Source organism: Pelophylax lessonae (assembly GCF_965119305.1).
Source record: "Pelophylax lessonae genome assembly, chromosome: 2".
Lineage (NCBI taxonomy): Eukaryota > Metazoa > Chordata > Amphibia > Anura > Ranidae > Pelophylax > Pelophylax lessonae.
This window is the reverse complement of record NC_138769.1, coordinates 465,242,484-465,265,358: the sequence shown is the minus strand read 5'-3', so window position 1 is coordinate 465,265,358 and position 22,875 is coordinate 465,242,484. Positions and strand designations below refer to the sequence as shown.

The 22,875-nt window shown below is 46.4% G+C and overlaps 1 protein-coding gene across 2 annotated transcripts in view; it reads left to right on the top strand.

Moving 5' to 3' along the window:
* Positions 1 to 22,875, top strand: part of TFDP1 (transcription factor Dp-1) — a 239,762-nt gene that overhangs the window by 199,975 nt on the left and 16,912 nt on the right. For both annotated transcript variants that reach the window (XM_082246262.1, XM_082246263.1), the window contains exon 11: positions 12,751 to 12,832. In XM_082246262.1, the coding sequence (XP_082102388.1) occupies positions 12,751 to 12,832 (82 nt within the window). The remainder of the gene's footprint in view (positions 1 to 12,750; positions 12,833 to 22,875) is intronic.

The following is a 22,875-nucleotide window of genomic DNA, read 5'->3' as shown; positions in this document are numbered from 1 at the left end:
AACTAAAGATCTTTCACCGTGCACATATCCCTTTTCTCTCGGATAAAACAATCCTGGATGCTCACAAATGTCCTCGATGTGCGGCAGAAAGGCCCTCACTACACCACAAATTTTGGTCCTGTCCCGGCATAACCATTTTCTGGGATCAAGTCCTATCATTCATAAAGGACGTGACCAAGATCAGCCTAACCAAGGACCCTTTGTTACTCCTGTTTGGCTATTGCGATAAACGCCTCCAAAAATGGTCCAGCACACCTGTGAAGCCACCCCGAATGTGGATCCTGTCTTGTCTACTAATCGCCAGGAGAACTATCCTAAGCAACTGGATTTCCACATCTCCTCCTCCACTCACTCGGGTTAGATCAGAGCTCTCCACACTTTTCACCATAGACAGTACCAATACGGACTTCTCAGCACCCTCTTCACGGGAATCCTTCTCCGAGAAATGGGACAGTTACATCAAATATACTTTCCCCCGGACTGACCCCACTATGGCTCATCATAGGTTTAACTTTCGAGTCTCGCCCAAATCGCCACCCCCTGATCTCACGTTCACCTTCCAGCCTCTTGAACCACTGAGGCGTTTCCCCCCCCCTCTCCCCCCTGCCTCAGTCCTTGGATCTGAGTGTCTCATTGAGTCGCCGGACCAGAATGGATCTTCTGTGGTGGCTCCAGTCCCCGGCTGTGTCGGACGGAAAGTCCTTCCGTCCGTTTATGTGGACGGTAATTACCACGGATGCCAGCCTGTCAGGCTGGGTGGAGTCCTGGGCAACCTGTCTGCCCAGGGCACTTGGTCGGTGGAGGAATCCTCCCTTCCAATCAACATCTTGGAATTGAGAGCGATCAAGCTCTGTCTCTTCCAGTGCTCGGATCGACTTTGGGGCCGTCCTGTTCGGGTACAGACGGACAATGCTACCGCGGTGGCTTACATCAACCACCAAGGGGGCACCAGGAGTGCCCGGGCGGCCCGGGAGGTGACCGACATTCTGTCTTGGGCCGAGACTCATGTCCCGGCAATTTCAGCAGTTCACATTCCGGGTGTGGAGAATTGGCTGGCAGACTATCTGACCCGCCAGACCCTGGACCAGGGGGAATGGTCCCTACACCCGGAGGTCTTTCAAATGCTGTGCGTGAAGTGGGGTTCCCCGGACGTGGATCTGTTCGCGTCTCGGCTAAACCGAAAGGTGGAAAGGTTCGTGGCAAGAACACGAGATCCTCTGGCAGAAGCCTCAGATGCGTTGGTGGCACCTTGGCATCAGTATCGTCTGATGTATGCCTTTCCTCCGATTCAGTTGTTGTCCAGGTTCCTTCGCAGGTTAGTCTCGGAACAGCACCTGGTGATTCTGGTGGCGCCGGACTGGCCACGCCGGTCCTGGTACGCTGACGTTGTTCACCTGGCAGTGGCGCCTCCTTGGAGGCTGCCAATGCGGGAGGATCTTCTGTCTCAAGGACCGATCTTCCATCCTGCTTTACAGTCGCTGGCTTTAATGGCCTGGCTGTTGAAACCCAGGTCCTGAGGTACAGGGGTCTTTCCTCTGAGGTCATTCCTACTCTATAAGGCTAGGAAAACCTCCTCTGGTAAGGTCTATTACTATACCTGGAAAGCTTATTTCGCCTGGTGTGAGTCCAGGGGGTTCTCCCCTCGCTCGTACTCGGTGTCGAGTGTTTGCTTTCCTCCAGTCTGGGGTGGACCAGCGCCTGGCGCTGGCCACGATAAAGGGTCAGGTGTCTGCACTGGCTATTCTTTTCAAACGCCCTGTGGCCTCTCATTCCTTAATTCACACCTTCATTCAAGGTGTGCGACATTTGGCTCCTCCCAGGAAGGAGCCTTTACCTCCATGGGACTTGAACTTGGTTCTGTCCGTGTTACAGCGTTCTCCCTTTGAAAACATCCGGGAGATATCATTACCTCTGCTGTCTAAGAAGGTTGCCTTTTTAGTGGCGATCACTTCGGCTCGCAGAGTGTCTGAACTGGCGGCGTTGTCTTGCCGCTCTCCTTACTTGATTGTTCACAAGGATAAGGTGGTCTTGCGACCACATCCGTCTTTTCTTCCCAAGGTGGTTTCTGAGTTCCACCTTAATGAGGACATTGTCCTGCCTTCGCTTTGTACGAAGCCTAAGCATCCCAAGGAGGTTGCATTGCATTCCTTGGATGTTGTCAGGGCGATCAGGGTTTACCTGTCGTCCACTGAATCTTTTCAGAAGACGGACTTCCTCTTTGTCCTTCCTGAGGGACCTCGGAAGGGCATGGCTGCGTCTGCGGCGACCATTGCCAAATGGATCAGACAGACCATTGAACAGGCTTATGCTTTGACGGAACGGGTTCCACCCTTCCCTGTTAAGGCGCACTCTACCAGGTCTTTGAGTGCGTCCTGGGCCTACTGGCATCGTGCCTCGGTGTCTCAGGTGTGCAAGGCTGCGACTTGGTCGTCGGTGCACATTTTCTCAAAATTCTATAAGGTAGATGTTCTGGCATCAGCTGATGCCTCCTTTGGCCGCAAAGTTCTCAGTGCGGCAGTGTCATGAGGGACCCTTGTTTTGTTATGGGTCCCTGCCTTTTGGCGTTGTTAATCCCCTGGGTTTTTTGCTTTCCTGGGCTGTTGCTCCTGATGAGCCTTTTTTCTGTTGCCCAGAAGGTTCCCTTACAGTACGTGTAAGGTTCCTTTCTCTGATGTGGGTACTGCGTTGCCTTTTCGACTGTCGGAGGACGTAAGAGAGAACTGAATTTTTGTAAAATCTTACCTGTAAAATTCCTTTCTCTGAGTCCTCCGACAGTCGCCGCCCCCGCCCCTCTTTTGGGGTTGTTGTCTTAATTCCTACTGCTATGCTACCAAACTGAGTTGGGAGTGTCACTGCAGGGGGGTATTGACTAGTGGGACAGCCCCCATGGGTGTGTATATGCAAATATCTTTTGACTAAGTCTTATGCCTAGCTACTTCTGTGGAGCGGAAGTCAATACCCAATAGTGATGACTTGGAGGTGGCGGCGACTGTCGGACGTAAGAGAAATAGGAACTTTGTATACTGAAGAGGACTCGTAAAGCTTCCTCCTGTAACTTGTACCTATAGGTAAGCCTATGATAAGGCCCTGCATCTGGCGGCACGCGACACCCTGCATCTGGCGGCATGGGACACCCTGCATCTGGCGGCACGCTATGGGTGTCAAGTAACACGCTGCATCGGGTGGCAAGCAATGGATGGCAGGACTCAGAGAAAGGAATTTTACAGGTAAGATTTTACAAAAATTCAGTTTTTAGCCAGGACATAGACCAACCTCACATTTAGCATTTATGTCCTATCTGCATCTGTGTGTTATTGCAAGGGTATGCATACATTTATGCTCTATATGCTAGGTCACTGTTGTCAACCTTTTTCCATTCACGGCACCCTTGAAATGTAATTTCAGTCTTGAGGCAGACCCCAGTCTAAGGTTTGGTTCACGTTACTGCATATTGCGGAGTCCATTGAAATGAATGGGCTGCCTTGCGCCCAGCTGCACAGATGTGAACCAAGGGCTTGTTCACACGTGAGGTTGGGGGCAGTAAAACCATGCAGTTGAGCCATTGTTACCACGCCAACTGTGATCAACCAATATAGGTTTTTCGTTGCCGATACCGATATTTTGCCGATATTTTCACACGTAAAATTTTGCAAAAAAAAAAAATTTCGACACATCTCATAAGATGTTAATCTTAACATTTTTAAAATTCTTCACACCTTAACTGCATGAAAAATGCACTTGCAGGGACATTTGCATTTCACATCATCTGATTGTGCAGTAATGCATAATAAAGTGCTGCAGTAGTGGACTCCCTGCAATATTTTTAATTCACTACTGCAGTGCAGTCAGTGCGAAACTGCTAGAAAAAAAGCTAGGCAACAGCTACACAGTGGATTGGACTGGAGTCAGTGGACTACCTCTGCAGTATGGCACTCACTGCAACTACTGCAGTCAGTGCCAAACTACTAGAAAAAAAGCTAGGCAACAACAGCTACACAATACACATACATACACAGTGGATTGGACTGGAGTCAGTGGAGGACTACCTCTGCAGTAATGCATTCACTGCAACTATTGCAGTGCAGTCAGTGCAAAACTGCTAGAAAGAGCAAGGCAACAGCTACACATGTCACAGTGGATAGGACTGGAGTCAGTGGAGGACTACCTCTGTCTGCAGTGTGGCACTCACTGAACTACTGCAGTCAGTGCAAACCGCTAATAAAAAAGCAAGGCAACAGCTACACAGTGGATTGGACTGGAGTCAGTGGACTATCTCTGCAGTAGGGCTCTCACTGCAACTACAGCAGTCAGTGCAAAACTGCTAGAAAAAAGCTAGGCAACAGCTACACAGTGGATTGGAGTGGAGTGGACACTACTCTTTTCAATACTCCCAGTTAAGTAAAACAATATTATAATGCAGAAAGCAGAACATTTCAGCATGTCCATGGTCACCTGTTAAAGGTCTTTTGTTTTGTTCACACAATGCTGCCACTTCATGAACATGCTCAGGAGGAGTGGAGGACAGAGAAGCAGAGAGAGAGGTATCTTCTAGCATGGGAAGCAAGTCTTTGTAGCGTGCCTCATTTTCTCTCCACCCCTGAAGAGGATTATTTCTTCTATCAATTACTGGTTCTTTCAAATAGAGAGGAAGGTCATGATCCAGGCTCATAGTTGCAGATTCAGAAAACGTTGAATCCTCCGCATGAGGCCCCAATAAAACACTGAAAATGTCCTTCTAAATTCGACCATGATGAAGAAGATTCTCTTCTGTTCGTTGATGTCTTTTTGGACATTTTTCTGTTTTTGCAGCATGCTGCTCTTCAAAAAAAGTGTTCTAGACTTGTCTGTTCGGAAGGAACAGCCTGCACCTCCTTTTGAATATCTTCTGTCAGCCATTGTTTCGCCTTAGCCAATACATTATCAGAAGAGAAAGCATGGTTCTTGTATCGAGGATTCAAAAGACTTGCAAGCACAACATTTTTAATCTCTTCATGAGCATAATCTCAGCATAATCTCTTCATGCTTCTCAAAACCTATCATTCAAAGCTCTTTGGCTTGACAGACCATCATTTGAAATGGTGGGTGAAAAGGAGGGTGTTGTGTGCCATGACACAGAGGTCTGACATATCATCATGCCTCATTCCTTTCCGCATGTTTGCTCCACTGTCTCAAAGTTGCGCAAGCATCACTCTTTGTTGATTCCCCATTCTTCAAGCATGCCTATAAACCTTTCTCTACTGTACTCAGTGTGGAATCCTTGCATCACTTTTGTATTCAACACCAATTGCCTTTTTGTCCATCTGCTGTCAATGAAGTGGCATGTAAGAATGATTAGTGACTGACTCTTTGTGACCAGCAGTCCGTCGTGAATGAGTGAGTTGCCAGCATTCTCTGGTTGCAGCATAGCCTTTACTTTGTCAACGGCTTTTTGGTGAAGCTTTGCCAGCATTACAGTTTGATAATACTTCTCACTCTTCAGTGTGTAGCTTGGCTCAAGTATGGACATCAACCGCTGAAATCCTGAGTCAGACACCATTGTAAATGGCTGGATATCAGTGACAATCATCTCTGTGATTACTCTGTCCAGCAGTTGGGATCTTCCATCTCAATCTAGATAGTGACATCTGATTTTTTTCACAAACATATCTGTTATTGTTGGCTGGGATAGTGGAGGAGGTATTGAATCAAAATCACATTGATATTCATTTTGTTTTTTCTGTGCTGCATGATACAATTCAATATGATGAACTCTTAGATGGGCCAAAGATTTGACGTACTTTTGTTTTTTGCAGTTACTAATCACATGCTTATGTTTGTACAGGTGTTTCACACTGCTGCTTTTCCTGGAGAAGGTTGAGACGAGAAATAGTCCCAGACCACACTTTTTTACTTTTTCTCTCCTCATCCATCTCCATTTCAATTTGAAAGATACAAAAAAGATTTTAAAAAAATGGCTTGCTGAAATTGCTGCTGCTGGCACCCTGTTGTGGGTTGGTGGCTGACGCCTGGCAGTGTAGGTTGCTTGCTGGCACCCTGTTGTGGGTTGGTGGCTGACGCCTGGCAGTGTGGCTGGCTTGGTGGCTGACGCCTGGCAGTGTGGCTGACGCCTGGCAGTGTGGCTGACGCCTGGCAGTGTGGCTGGCTTGGGGTCACTCACCCTGGCCTGTTGTGGGTAGCTGGCTTGCTGGAACACTGTGTGGTCACTGGTCACAGTGGCGGGTGGCTGCTTTGCTCGCTGGAACCCTGTTGTGGAGTGGGTGGCTGGATGCTGGCCTGCTGGAACTCTGTTCTATTGTGGGTCGGATGGCTGGCAACCTGTGGTGGGTGGGTGGCTGAATGGCTGGCATCGTGACTGGACTGCAGTTGGCTGTAACACAAGGCTGTGGGAGGCGATAAGGCAGAGAACATGTGCAGTGCATGGTAAAATGCGTCGGTCGCGTATCGGCATGGGAGGTGGTGTTGAAGGCAGAATGTGTGCGCGCAACATATGCAATGACGTCACGAATGTATCGGCAGTATCGGTAAATCCAAAGGCCGATACAGATATATCGGGGAAAGTGCATATCTGCCCCCGATTAATTGGTCGATCTCTAGTGTATACATGCCCTGCAACCACCCCGCAACTGTGTGCATTGTTGCAGTGTGGTGATGCTGCATTTAGAGGGTTAAAGCAGGCGGTGAGGAGTCCACATATTGCCTCTTCTGCCTGTCAAATGCCTCTGCAAAGCAATCTGAGCATGGTTTGGTTTTCAGAAGAGTGGCAGTCCTTTCTGATATTATGGACAAGCCCTAAAATAGCACTTCTGTTAGTACTGCACTCAAGGGGAAAGTACAGATATAAACACGCACAGATTAACACCCACACGCACACACATTTTACAGTACCTTCACTCACAGCTGGGTACTGCACTCAAGGGGAAAACGGAGAGCACAGCATACGACTCCCCCCCTCTTAGCTTTCAATTTGCTGGCTGACTGACCGCCCACTTGATATGCCCGTGTTTTCCTTGTTCTTGAAGATGTACAGGAAGCTGGTTGGGTAATCAAACACTTTTGATCTACTTTGAAAAATACTCAGATTTTTCTTTTGAAATGTCTGAGGCTGGCTATACACAAGGTTTTTATTGAAAGGTCGGTTGAGCGAAAGAAAATGACTCAGTGGGGTTACTGTCTGTCCGGATCGCAATATCCCCCTCTCAGATATCCAGTGGGTCTGGTATGCTTAAGACAAAATAAGAAGATTCCCCATTGTGCGGTATTCAAGAGTATAGAGAAGAAATGCAGAGGACTTACAGTGAAGTTCACTAATCAGTGGGATCTGGTGTCGCCGCAATGCTTCTGCCTTCCACGGCCCAGATCCACTTTACCGGAAGTGACGTATGACGCTATACTCCGCCCTACGCAATTCGTCACAAGGACGTCATTAGGAGTGGCAGATGATGTTGTTGTGACAAAACGCGTATGGCGGAGTATAGCGTCATAGGGGAATATTGCGATCCAGACACAGTAACCCCATACAGCCTGTGCCCCTGTGGAAAGGGGGAAACATTGTGGTGAGTGCAATACCTAGTGGGGGGCCACGGGTAGATGCACCTGAACACCTGTATGTTGTTATCCAGCGGATTACACCTGGAGTAATTGGACACCACACTGTCAGCTACGGATTATCGGAGACTTTTTTCTCATTTATATGTCAACTGATTGCATTGTCACTTTGCACATTTGATCCACCTGGCATATTATTCAATATCCCCTGAAGGTCAGGGACCACAATAGCACCTTTGTATTATATAGTATTAACCTATTAAATATATTAATAATAATATTAGTTGGCACAGCACATTCATTTTAAGCACTAAGTGGACACAAGCACAATTAGTCCGTCTTTTATTTTCACTTGCCGTGCAATAACCAAGCAGCACTCTTATGGCACTTAGCACTTTAATATTGATTAGGTTCAAAGCATTGGCAAATGTGATCCGCAGTGTGGTTTGATTCAGAAGGCACTTAGCACGCTGGCACTTTCTTTTTTGGAACACAGTGCACCCATTTATTGAACAGTGATATGTGGAAAATCGAAGGTATATAGTTGTATGCATAAGGTGATTCTATGATTTATTTACTGGGCAACATTGGTATAGTTTTTAATTGGAATTTTGGTGAACATCTTACATACACACACTCCCTAACTGGTAGCACCATACACCAACACCACATTACATACCCTGAATCTGTACCCCTAACCTAATGGGTAAGTTGGTGGCAGCTTACATCTTCAAAAGCATTTAGGCTCTCTATAGCGCTGGTCCCACCCTGTTTTTTTTGTATCATTGGGGTTATACTGCCCCCTACAGGAGTAGGACACTAGGCAGGAAAAAGCTGTACTATGCCTATGGGAAGTCCCTGGGGGTAAACACTAGGCATTGACCGATTATCGGCAAGGCCGATATATCGAGGGCTGATATTTGACGTTTGCTGATATATCTGTATTGGCCCTGGCCCTGGAACTGGCCGATATTGCCGATAATCCAAATATTGAGAGAGACGGCTGGAAGTTAGGGAGCGCTTCTGCTAACAATTGTATTAATGAAATCAGTCACAAACACCTGATGGTAAACGGCATAGTGGTGGGAAAAACTACACAGTTTATTGCATAAAATCAATAAAAGTTAAAAACACACGACCGTATGTCGGGCTGAGCCCATGTACTTGCCCCCACCGCCGATGTACTGCTAGCTGGGTTTCTGGCCAGTGTCGACATCGCCAGCAGCCGTCCGTGCCATCACAAGATTGGATGGATGCTTGATGTGACAGGGCTCCAGCCGGTGCGGTGGAGTGACGTCATCTCCCGCGCCGCCACCGCTTCAGCTGTCCGGCGCAGCTATTTCCTGTATCGGTCTGTGTACAGTTGGTCCACCTGGAGCCCTGTCACATCAAGCATCCTTCCTTGTGACGGCACGGGACGCCTGCTGGCGACGTTGACACTGGCCAGAAACCCAGCTAGCAGTACATCGGCGGTGGGGGGCAAGTACAAAATATTGGGGGGGGGAGTTGTCTTCCGCAGGCTACCAAGGGCAAGGTTCACGGAGGCGCACTCCCCCGCGCGTGTAACCGGCGGACCCGATGTCCGCCGGTCACTCGCGATCGTCCATTACAGAGGGAGAAAGGCAGGCGGCTAATGTAAACAAAGCCGCCTGTCATTCTCCCCTGTGTAAGTGCAGAGATCATACGGTCCTTCTATGTAGGCTCGTATATCTCTGTAGTTACACAAACAGCCACATCCCATAACAGAAGCACGCCCCTAGGGACACATTTAACCCCTGCATCTCCAATAAAGTTAACCCCTTACCTGCCAGTGTCATTTTTACAGTAACAGTGCATATGTATAGCACTGATTACTGTAGTAATGTCACTGGTACCCCCAAAAGTGTCAAATGTCAGTCAAGAGTCCAATCTGTCTGCCGCAATGTCGCAGTCCAGCAAAAAAAAAATCGCAGATCGCCGCCATTACTCGTTAAAAAAAAAAAAAAAAAACAACAAAAATGACAATCTTTCCCTTAGTAAAGCAATAACTCTTGCGCAAACCAATCAAAATATGCTTATTGCGATTTTTTTTTTTTTTTTTTTTTTATCAAACATATGTAGCAGAAAACAAATTGGCCAAAAATGTTAAATTTTGATTTTTAAATTTTTTTTGGGAATTTCATATAAAAAAAATGTGAAAAATATTGTTATTTTTGCAAAATTGTCGCTCTTTTTTTGTTTATAGCGCATGATCAAAAAATCGCACAGGTGATCAAATGCCATCAAATGAAAGCTCGGTTTGTGGGAAAAAAGGACGTCAAATTCTTTTAGGTACAGCGTCGCACCACTGCGCAATTGTCCGTTAAAGTCACGCAGTGCCGTATCGCAAAATAGGGCCTGGTCAGGAAGGGGGTAAAATCTTCCGGGGCTTAAGTGGTTAAAGCTGTCAGCAGATCAGGCCTCTACAAACTCGACAGTGCCTTAAAATGAAAAGCACAAAGCACGTGCAGAGCATTGCGAGACAGCGTATTACTGGATCTTGAACAGCATAGACACTTTTTTATTTTTTACAAAGCTATACCTGCAAAAAGGGAAAGCTTCTAGTGATCTAGCAGGACTTTTCTGACTAAAGTTTCACTTTAATGTGGACTTAAACCCTCTTATTCTTTGCACCTTTCTGTTTGATCTGCAACTGCCATGGTGCTGTGGGTAGAAAGATGATATGCACACCGGTAGTTGCTCTTAAAAAAATCTTCATCTTTATTCAGCAACCACAGAACACAACTGCGAAGATCAGTTAATGGTGCTGCACATGTGATCCGTTATGACACCAGTCATTAGATGGTATGACAGTTTGGTTGAGGCCACAAGCAAATGTGACAGCAGGTCCAACATTCCAGGAATTGCTGTTTTTTTTTTTAAACTGTTAAATCAATAGGTTTAGTTCAGCTTTATGATTTACTGCTATTCAGGGGCTCTGGGCTTCAGCAAAATTGCAGCCTCCAGCAAGAAGAAACAGGAGCAATGCTGGATGCAATTTTCAGCACACACTTATTTTGGTAGCATAATTAATTTGGAATGCGTGTTCCTTGCTGAAGAACATATATGAAGTTATGGGTAAAGTTCTGCTTTGAGGCATCTCAATGAGGATGAAATTGTACTGCTCTGGACCCTAGTTTGAGAAAGCATTGCGCAGCAGTGCAATTGTGGTGTTTGGTACCGAGACACCCTAGCACAGTGGTTCTCAACCGCAGTCCTCCGGACCCACTAACAGGCCAGATTTTAAGTATTTTCTTGGGGAGATGCAGACTAGAGTACTGCAATCGCTGAGCAGCAAATTGTATTACTGTGATGTTTCAGTTATTTTGCAAACCTGGCCTGTTAGTGGGTCCTGAGGAGAGGAGTTGAGACCCACTGCCCTAGCACGTTTCATAGTTCAGTGCCTATATTCACAATAATGTGATCCTGACCCTAATTAACCACTTTAATACCGGGCACTTTTACCCCCTTTCTCCCCAGGCCAATTTTCAGGTTTCACTCTTGGGTAGCGCTTTGAATGACAGTCATGCAACACTGTACCCATATGAAATTTCTATAGTTTTTTTTCACACAAATAGAGCTTTCTTTTAGCTGTACTTAATCTACACAGTTTTATTTTTTGCCAAAAATAGAGGGGGAAAACAAGAGCTTTCTTTGTTATAAAATTTTGCAAATCTTTCTTTATAACTTTAGGCTAAATTGTATTCTGCTACATTTCTTCGATAAAATAACCCAAATCAGTGTATATTATTTAGTCTGTAGGAACGTTAATCCACAAACTATGCTATATATCTGAAAATTGATCAGTCCTGATGTACTGATGGCCTATCTCGTTTCTTGAGGCCCAAAAATGTCAGGACAGTACAAATATCCCCCAAATTACCCCTTTTTGGAAAGTAGACCGTCTGAGGTAATAAGAGGCATGGTGCGTTTTTTTGAAGTTGTAATTCAACTTGTATAGTGAATCTGGGACACATCCGTTTTGCTGCTGGAAGTGTGGGGACATATGGGAATTGTTTCCTCAAACTTTATTTTTTATTTTTTTTACAGACAAACTTTAAAGTTAAAAAATGCAAAAATGTAAGAATTTCTCAGTTTTACATTTGCATTTTTTGTATTTAAAGTGGTAATAAACTCAAAAACAAAAATTTTAAGTATCTCAATCTTACAGTACAGGATACAGGTCACCTTCAGTAATTGGCTTGTTACTTCAGGTAAGTAGACACTGGTAAGCTTTTGGGGCCCCCCCCTGGTGCACCTCCCTATAACCCTACTCCACTCCATAAGTCCTCAGTTTTTTGCTATTGTCTGAAAATGATGAACTGCCTCACTTTTGCAGAGAAATCCGCTTCACAAGTTTTATTTTTTATTTTTGTCAGAATTTATCAATCAACCCTCACTCTTCTAATGCATATGAATAAAACTGTTGTCTTTTGGGCCTGAAGGCACAGTTCCATTTGCTAAGTTGTTGACCACCCTTTGTATTTATCGTCTGGGGACGTCACTTGGTTTTTGAATAAATTGCCCATGTCTTGTACTGTATGATTTAAGATGCTCTGTATTGCTTGCTACAAAACGGAGGACTCACGGAGAGGGTTAGAGTTATAAGGAAGGCACCCCAGGTGCTCATGTCCTCAAAAGGTTGCTAGCATTTAGTCACCTGGAGATGTCTGTAATCCATAGTGTGTGAATAAATTGCTTGTGTCCTGTACTGCAAGATAAAGAATTTACAGGCAAGTCAAAATTCCTTTTTTTGTAGCTCATCTATCCTTTAAAAAAAATGCCTTCGCTTATACTTTAGTTTTGGATAGAGTGGAGACGGATTAAAACATCTTTCAGTTGTTATTGCTGTCTGTGCCCCCTTTAAAGATATTCACCCTCTCTATTTGTCCTGTTTACCATTATCAAACTTGAAATAAAATAAAATCCTGAATTTTGGATTGACACCAGAACAGGAGTTGGGGGAAAATCTTCCAATGGAGACAGTGCTTCTGGTGACACACAGAGATTCTCTACTCTAATTTTAAAGAGATTTGCCTTTCATTTCCTGTTCTGGCTATGGGAGCACAATTTTTACAGGTAAAAACTTTTTTTTTTTTAAACTTTCTGTGCCAAATATATGGCAATGTAAGCAAAACCCATGCGTACATGGACATTGTACTAAAGGCTTGTATCTTTCCTCAACAGAAATGGCTCAGGGATCAATCAGCAGTGTGTATGTCTCCTCAACATCAGGTGCAGTGTCAAATGGACGCAGATTTTCAGCCAGGTAATTATTTTTTATCTGACAGTTTTTTTTTTTTTTTTTAAATACATTTTTAGTATTTAAAAACAAGTAGGTTTAGTTGATACAGCCATATTCTTTATCTCCATGTGAGACTACATTTTGTTTCCATTGGGTGCATTCTACATGGAGCAGAGCCCTGGAACAAATTAGCTGTGACCTGTAGTTTGGCACATGTGACCAATAAACTCTGACCAACAGCTAGTTTGTACTGTATGTTTTGGGGCCAATTCATACCACAATACTGTGCTCTGCACTACACGTTTTTTGCGCATTGAGGTGCTCCGCTTAATGTAGTGAACCTCAACATTCCCCAAAGCACAAAAACACATGCTGTGAGCAGCTAGTCATGTGCAGTAAGCTATTAATTAAGCTATAAACTATTGTACAATGGCCCAATGCATCTCATAGCGAGAATAATAGACTGAATTTTGGTACCAAACACCAATTAGGAAACAGTTTGTTATGCTGCAGCAAATGCATGTTATGGAAGTAAGTTGGGGTGGCATTCACAATGATTGGCACTGCAGTGCACAAACGCATGTAAAGGTCACATTACCTCACACTCTTGTGATGTAAAGAGAGGTTGTAACTTTAGTCTGGTGGATTCCACCACCTCCCATAGCAGGCAAGTGCATGTGCCACCTCTCAGATATGAGCCCTTCTGTGGTTTTGCTCTCCCCAACACAGACAGGTTTATTAACTAAAGCTTGAGAGTTGGCATTGCTGACTTTGAGAAAAATGTAATCTGAGATTGGTGACTGGTTTGTTTTTTTTTGTGTGGGAGTGTTTTTTTTTTTTTTTTTTTGAGAAATACTAGTTTCTCACCCCTTTGAGGGACACAGTACTCTTAAACCTTCAGGTTATACTGCTGCCTACCGAGATTGGACACTGGAAAACTGTGAGAATGCCCAGGGTATAACCGCTTTCACTACCAGCATGTCTCAGTGATTATGTAGTGTCCTAGGAGGGTGGGAGTCTCCTTTTTGAGTCTGCTATTCCAAGGCTATAAATAATAAAAAAAAATACTTCACACCACTTCAAAACAAACTTACAATTTTTTTCACTTTAGGGTAACCCTACAAAAATTTTAAAGTGAGGGGGCACTATAGATAAACTATAGATAATTACACAGTCTATAAAAATGCTAGGTGCTGTAAACAGCAAATGCAATCCTTCTAAAATAAAGTGCTATTGACCAAAAACAATAACCGTGCAGTACTTTTAAATAAAGGTTGTAAATTTCCATAGATATCTTCTGGATCAGTGGATTCCTAATTTTCAACGTGAGATATTTCAGCCAGCACCGCTTTCTTCTTTTTACATCCAATAGTGCTCAATTGGATTAGCACTCACCACATGAGCGAAGGAGCTCCTACATTCATTCTGGGCTGTTCCAGTGTTGGGGAGGGCACTTGGCAATGTAAGCAGCTTGCAAATGTAGTTTTAATTTGTGCTTAATAAATGGTATATCACTATATCAGTTTCCCTTTTTTATGACGTGATGCTATGGCGGAGTGGAGGAGAGTTGCTTGAGAATCCTGACAGGGGGAAAAAGTGTTTGAAGGAGACTCGCCAACCCAGGTCGATTTTTATACCTTTTTTGTTAAAGGGGTCATGGTCATTTGGTGAGTGTTATTCCAATTAAGCACTACTGGGTGCATAAAAAAGAAGGTTGTGATGGTTGAAATATTATCTCTCGTTGAAAATTAAAGAATCCACTGATTCGGAAGATTTCTATGAAATTTAGGACCTTTATTTAAAAGGACTGCACTTTTGTTTTTTGGGCTATAGCACTTTTTTTCCTAAAAGGATTGCACTACTGTTAGTATTTGTTACCCGGACCTAGCATTTTTTTTTATTTCCCCCAAGACAATTTTTTTTCACTTAAAGTATAGTATGCAAAAAGTATAAAAAAACGTCATGCAATAAGATACAGTGGGTACAGAAAGTATTCAGACTCCCTTAAATTTTTCACTCTTTGTTATATTGCAGCCATTTGCTAAAATCATTTAAGTTCATTCTTCTTCCTCATGAATGTACACATAGCACCCCATACTGACAGAAAAACACAGAATTGTTGACATTGTTGCAGATTTATTAAAAAAGAAAAACTGAAATATCACATGGTCCTAAGTATTCAGACCCTTTGCTCAGTATTTATTAGAAGCCCCCTTTTGATCTAATACAACCAGGAGTCTTTTTGGGAAAGATGCAACAAGTCTTTCACACCTGGATTTGGGGATCCTCTGCCATTCCTCCTTGCAGATCCTCTCCAGTTCTGTCAGGTTGGATGGTAAACGTTGGTGGACAGCCATTTTTAGGTCTCTCCAGAGATGCTCAATTGGGTTTAAGTCAGGGCTCTGGCTGGGCCATTCAAGAACAGTCACGGAGTTGTTGTGAAGCCACTCCTTCGTTATTTTAGCTGTGTGCTTAGGGTCATTGTCTTGTTGGAAGGTAAACCTTCGGCCCAGTCTGAAGTCCAGAGCACTCTGGAGAAGGTTTTTGTCCAGGATATCCCTGTACTTGGCCGCATTCATTTTTCCCTCGATTGCAACCAGTCGTCCTGTCCCTGCAGCTGAAAAACACCCCCACAGCATGATGCTGCCACCACCATGCTTCACTGTTGGGACTGTATTGGACAGGTGATGAGCAGTGCCTGGTTTTCTCCACACATACCGCTTAGAATTAAGGCCAAAAAGTTCTATTTTGGTCTCATCAGACCAGAGAATCTTATTTCTCACCATCTTGGCGTCCTTCAGGTGTTTTTTTTAGCAAACTCCATGCGGGCTTTCATGTGTCTTACACTGAGGAGAGGCTTCCGTCGGGCCACTCTGCCATAAAGCCCCGACTGGTGGAGGGCTGCTGTGATGGTTGACTTTCTACAACTTTCTCCCATCTCCTGACTGCATCTCTGGAGCTCAGCCACAGTGATCTTTGGGTTCTTCTTTACCTCTCTCACCAAGGCTCTTCTCCCCCGATAGCTCAGTTTGGCCGGACGGCCAGCTCTAGGAAGGGTTCTGGTCATCCCAAACGTCTTCCATTTGAGGATTATGGAGGCCACTGTGCTCTTAGGAACCTTAAGTGCAGCAGAAATCTTTTTGTAACCTTGGCCAGATCTGTGCCTTGCCACAATTCTGTCTCTGAGCTCTTCAGGCAGTTCCTTTTGACCTCATGATTCTCATTTGCTCTGACATGCATTGTGATCTGGAAGGTCTTATATAGACAGGTGTGTGGCTTTCCTAATCAAGTCCAATCAGTATAATCAAACACAGCTGGACTCAAATGAAGGTGTAGAACCATCTCAAGGATGATCAGAAGAAATGGAAAGCACCTGAGTTAAATATGAGTGTCACAGCAAAGGGTCTGAATACTTAGGACCATGTGATATTTCAGTTTTTTCTTTTTTAATAAAAGTCACCAATGTCAACAATTCTGTGTTTTTCTGTCAGTATGGGGTGCTATGTGTACATTCATGAGGAAGAAGAATGAACTTAAATGATTTTAGCAAATGGCTGCAATATAACAAAGAGTGAAAAATTTAAGGGGGTCTGAATACTTTCCGTACCCACTGTATAGAAACCTTTGGAAGAACTGCTTATAAATACAGGTTGGCCCTGTTAAAACAGCTGCAGAAAAAAAATGGTCACATTTTGAACAATGATAAAAGGAGGCAAGCATTAATAGGTTAGAGTGGGTAATCAAGTATCAGGATATTATTACAAGGCTAACCCACCCCGAGCTCATTTTCCACTAATGATTCATGGGCTGCTTGCACCATTCATGAAGATGGTGTTGATGTTTGCAGACCGGAATTGTGTTGTCAACTAAGTCTCTTTGGCCTTCAAAAAAACCCGACTATGTCAGGTATAGCTGGGCCCTCTGCTATACACCACTCTGAAACTAGAGGATCAGTCTGTTTCTTCTATCCATTTCCATCTTTGGATCTGATAGGGCTTCAAAGGCAGCAATGCCTTTCCCTTTGCACTGTTTTTTTTCAACTGTTTTTATTAATACAAAGTTTCCTGATAGGTTTGTTTTTCTCTCCCTAAGGGGTGTTTGTTGGCTCTCTAACCTTTATTTTCTCTCTGTGGATCCAGCCATAACTTTCATTTAAAAGGAATCTACTATTTGCTGGTGAAAGTACCTGTTTTAAGGACAGATAAACAATTGAAATAGTGCTGCCTTTAGGTTTCTACAGGGGTGCCTTGACAAAATGCCTAAAAATTATACACAAGCCAGCAGGTGGCTCAAGCCTGTCTTTTAGTTACATAAAGCAATGGGTTTTTATTATGCTCCATTACGACTTTCTAAACACTGGCATCCTAACAACCAGTGAAGTCCTCCGTTAATCTCCCGCTTCACAGCATCCTTGTTTAACCCTCATGTGCCCCCTCTTCCTCAGCACTGGGGTGAGATTAGCTGGTTGATGGGGAGAAATTAAGGGAGTAGAGAAACCTTGAAATTGCTAGTCAGTACCTGTGTGCAAAAGTGTATTTGCATGTGGGTGTTCTACGTGTGGATGTTGCTGCATTATGTAAAGCTATTCTAATAGTTTACATTTTAGAATGGGATGCCTCGAGACTGTCCATAATTTTACAGGGAGCCTTGATGGAAAAAAGGTTGAGAAACACTGGTGGTTCCATGGGATCCATATACTCTGATCTATGCCTTTCCTCTCCTGAAACTACTTTTCAAGTAGTTGTAAAAAAAAACCTTGTGCCTTTACCTTTTTATGCATTATATGCATAAAGATAGAAAACCTTTTGTGTGCAGCATCCCCCCTAATGCTTACCTGAGCCTCCCCTTGATCCAGAGATGTCCACGAGAGCCTTGCCTCTCCGGGGACTCACACTCCTGGCTTTTGACGATCGACAGCAGCAGGAGCCAATGGCTATCACTGCATTCTGGTGATCCTTTTGAATGACCCTGGCAAATATAATACTCAGACCTAGCAAGTCTTTGAGTAGATGCACGATGGTCTCTGATGGACCAATCCCGATCTACTGTTCCTGCTTCACAATTGCTAGGGTAATGGCATGCCTGTTGATGCCCAGGGACATACCCATGTCTGTGAAGTCCCTTTCCACAAGGTCTAGTATTATATGCAAACGACCTGTGCATCTAGGGGCTTTCACCTAAAGAGTTTTTCTGTGGAACAATTTCTCTCCTTCCTGCAGTTGGGTCTCGACCAGCATTTGGCTCTTGACACTTTCAAGGGTCAGGTTTCTGGCCCCTCATTCCTTAAGCCAGTTGTGTAGAAGGTCTCCCATGTGATTTCTCCCTGTCCCTGTGATGCTTTGAAATAATTTCCTGGTTTTTACTTGTACTTCAGAAGAGCTCATCAGAGACATTAGGTCTCCTCTTTTTAACCCCAAGGTTGCTTTCCTGCTACCACCTCTGCAAGGCAAGTGACTGAACTGATGGTCTTCTCTTGCAAGAACCCTTTTTGCTCTTGCTCAGAGACCACATAATGTGCCCAGAACTTTTGTGTGCTAGGTCGGGCCCCCTCCCTCCCTGGGTGAGGTTATGAGCTGGCTTTTTCCACATGCTTTTAAGGGGGGCTTGTTGGGAGTTGCTGCTGACTGCGTTTTTCCTGCTGCACAACAGTGGATTGAGCAGGGTTCCCCTGCTACCCTGACGGTTGTTGGTGACTAGGCCAGGGATGTCCTCTGGGCTCCCTGCTGCAGTTGTTGGGCTGGGGGAGCAAATGGTTTGGCATCTGCGGGTCCACACCTCACGCGGCCGGATCCGGCCCCAAATTTAGGCCATGGCTTTTTGGCCTACTGGTTGGGAGCTATGTGGGGTGGGGCCCCAACCAGGGTGGCTGAAGCCACTACCCTCCATTCAGGCATCTGCCCTCCCCGCCCCTCCGCTGCTCCTGGGCGGTTAGCTCCACTGAGGCTCGCGGCTGGGCATCCACAAAAATTTAGGCCGCTGTTGCTGCATGCTAGGCCATGTGGCGGAGTTGGCCTCTGTTGGGGGGCGGCCCCAGTGATCCTGGCTGGGATCAGTGCACTTGCGGCTGGACCGCAACTTGAGGCCTGCTAGGACATGTGGCCAGCTTGACACCTCCCTTGGAAGGAGTGGCGCTGTGGGGGGCAGTTGAAGTTTTGATGAAAACCACGCCACCATTATTATGGAGGGCACCTACCCCTTTTAGCACTGTGGAACCATCAGGATACCCTGCCTCCATGTCACGGCGGGCTGCCCCCTTTTAAAGGGGCTATTTCCTATTGTGCGGGGCTCAGAGGGCGACCCCCTTGTTTTTTTTTTTTTTTTGCGGGGTCAAGTAGTTGGTCCATTCGTGGACCCTGGGTCATCGGCCCCCTTGCGGGATCGTAGTTGGCGGCCCTCCCCGGATTTGTTTTTCTGGGTGACAGTATATAGCTTCCACCGCCCTCCCCTGCCTCATCTCTCCATCGGATTCTGCTGGTGGATGCACTGATTGATGTCAGAGCGTGAAAAGTTTAAACATGGGGGAGATGCTGCGTCTGAGGCGCCGGTCCCTTTTGGCACCACAGGTCCTCCACTGTGGTGGGGATTTCCCCTTTCCTGCTTGCTTTGACAAAATTGTCACAGAACAGTGAGGTTGTTCAAAACGTACCCTTGTGGTCACCGAAACGTTTTGCTATGCGGTATCCTAAGGATTCCCTACCTAAAAAAGTGGATGGTCCCACCTGTAGTGGACTTGCCGGTTTCCAGGTTAAATAAAGCTACCTTGATTCCGATTGAGGAGTTCTTGGCCTTTAAAGATCTGGTTGAGCGGAGGCTCTGGTCTGCCAAATGTTTCACTATAGCTGGTTCGGCTTAGCCCGGTATTTACTATTGCCCTGTGTCGCAAACTCTGACGAGTGGGCTAAACATTTACAAACATTTAGGCCTCATGCACACTGGACGTTTTTACAGCTGCTGTTAGCAGCGTCAGACGTTTTTTTTTGCAGCTGCAGAACGCCCATCCATGTTATTCTATGGCCTCATGCACACATAGAGCTTTTAGGAGCTCCAAGTGGCATAGGCGTTTTACAGCTCCAAAAAAAACCCAGGAACTGTGGGTTCAGGAGCTCCAGCGTCAAGCTGCAAAAAACGTCTGACGCTGCTAAAGGCTCCATAAGGCTCCATAACGTTGCTTAACGTGCGTTAAGCCACGTTATACGTTTTTTTTCTTCCATTCAAAATCAATGGTTCCCTATGGGAGCCTATTGATTTGAATGGAAGTCACACCGCAGGTCGGATCGGGGTGATCCGACTTGCGGTGCGACCTGCACTGTGAGAATCTTGAGGGGGAACTCCACGCCAAAATGGGGAAAAAAATGGCGTGGGGTTCCCCCCCAGGTTCCAAACCAGGCCCTTCGGATCTGGTATGGAATTTGAGGGTAGCCCCGCGCCGAAAAAACGGCGTGGGGTCCCCCCCAAAATCCATACCAGACCCTTATCCGAGCATGCAGTCCGGCATGCCAGGAAAGGGGAGGGGACGAGCGAGCGGCCCCACCCCCCCTGGATCATACCAGGCCACACGCCCTCAACATGGGGGGGTGTGGGTGCTTTGGGGCAGGGGGGGCTCTGCTCCCCGCACCTCAAAGCACCTTGCCCCCATGTTGATGAGGACAAGGGCCTCATCCCCACAACCCTGGCCGGTGGTTGTGGGGGTCTGCGGGCAGGGGGCTCATCGGAATCTGGAAGCCCCCTTTAACAAGGGGGCCCCCGATCCCGGACCCCCTCCCTATGTGAATGGGTATGGGGTACACTGTACCCCTACTCATTCACCCCATAAAATGCAGTGTATGGAAATAACGACAGGAGACGTTTTGGAAAATTTATTAAAAATCTTCATCCGGCTCTTGTCCTCTCCGGGGGTCTTCTCCTCTCCGAGGGTCTTCTGCTCTTTTGCTGTCCGCCCTTCTTGTCTTCTCCTCTCCGGGGTCTTCTGCTGTCTTCTGCTCTTTTGCTGTGTCCGCCCTTCTTGTCTTCTCCTCTCCGGGGGTCTTCTGCTGTCTTCTCCTCTCCGGGGGTCTTCTGCTGTCCGCCCTTCTGCTGTCCAAACTTCTTGTCTTCTCCTCTCCGGTCTTCTGCTCTTTTGCTGTCGGCTGTCCTTCTTCCTCCAGTCCTCCTCCTCCGACGTCTTCAGCGATTATGCCGGCCTCTGGTCTCTGCAGCTTATTATATAGCCATTAGGGGTGTGGTCGCCAGATGACGTCATCGGGAGACCACGCCCCCTTGTGTCACAGATGACGTCATCTGTGACACAAGGGGGCGTGGTCTCCGATGACGTCATCTGGCGACCACGCCCCTAATGGCTATATAATAAGCTGCAGAGACCAGAGGCCGGCATAATCGCTGAAGACGTCGGAGGAGGAGGACCGGAGGAAGAAGGACAGCCGACAGCCGACAGCAAATGAGCAGAAGACCGGAGAGGAGAAGACAAGAAGATTGGACAGCAGAAGGGCGGACAGCAGAAGACCCCCGGAGAGGAGAAGACAAGAAGGGCGGACAGCAAAAGAGCAGAAGACAGCAGAAGACCCCGGAGAGGAGAAGACAAGAAGGGCGGACAGCAAAAGAGCAGAAGACCCTCGGAGAGGAGAAGACCCCCGGAGAGGACAAGAGCCGGATGAAGATTTTTAATAAATTTTCCAAAACGTCTCCTGTCGTTATTTCCATACACTGCATTTTATGGGGTGAATGAGTAGGGGTACAGTGTACCCCATACCCATTCATATAGGGAGGGGGTCCGGGATCGGGGGCCCCCTTGTTAAAGGGGGCTTCCAGATTCCGATGAGCCCCCTGCCCGCAGACCCCCACAACCACCGGCCAGGGTTGTGGGGATGAGGCCCTTGTCCTCATCAACATGGGGGCAAGGTGCTTTGAGGTGCGGGGTGCAGAGCCCCCCCTGCCCCAATGCACCCACACCCCCCCATGTTGAGGGCGTGTGGCCTGGTATGATCCAGGGGGGGTGGGGCCGCTCGCTCGTCCCCTCCCCTTTCCTGGCATGCCGGACTGCATGCTCGGATAAGGGCCTGGTATGGATTTTGGGGGGGACCCCACGCCGTTTTTTCGGCGCGGGGCTACCCTCAAATTCCATACCAGATCCGAAGGGCCTGGTTTGGAACCTGGGGGGGAACCCCACGCCGTTTTTTTCCCCATTTTGGCGTGGAGTTCCCCCTCAAGATTCTCACAGTGCAGGTCGCACCGCAAGTCGGATCACCCTGATCCGACCTGCGGTGTGACTTCCATTCAAATCAATAGGGAACCATTGATTTTGAATGGAGGCAGAAAAAAACGCTGCTAACAGCTACTGTGGCCAAACGTGCAATAACGCTAGTAGAAAAAGCTACTGAAAGCACGTTTTTACAGCTGCTGTTTCCCGGCGTTATGTAAACAGCTTTGGAGCACGTTTTTATGACGCCCTGTGTGCATGGAGCCTTACGCTGGGACCTGGAGGGGAAACCACTCCCCTGCCTTTGCGGAGCTGGCGGATTGGTAGATCCAGGGGCTACAGTTTATTTGTGATGCCTCTTTGGATGTGGCTCCTTTGATTTTAGGCTGTCTGTATCAGCAGTGGTCTTTTGGCATCTTATCTGACTGACAATTCTGGTCTGCGGACCGGACTTCCGCAGACCAGCGTAAAAAACGTTTTCTAAGGCTTTTTTTCTTCCCTCAAGGGATAAAAGTCCTTCTGGGCCTCCCCTGGAGGTTCCAAGTGGACCTGGTTTGGCAAGCCACGAGGGGCTCTTCCAGACCTTGGGGCAAGGCTTCCTCTGCATGAAGGTGTGCCCTCACCCGTATCTGGGGTGGGGGGTGGCGTTTTTGCTGATTTCTAGTTCTGTGGACCTCTGTTACAGGTCAAGTGGGGTTCACAAAGTCATTCGGTACGGCTAGAATATCTAGTTTTGGGCTTTACCTCTGGAAAGGTTCTTCCCTTCCAACCTGCAATTGTCCCCCAGATCGCTTGCGAGGTCACTTTGGGGCAGTGCAAGACTTATTTCATGGGGGGATTTTCCCAGGTTCGGCTTCGCAATGTTTTCAGGGGT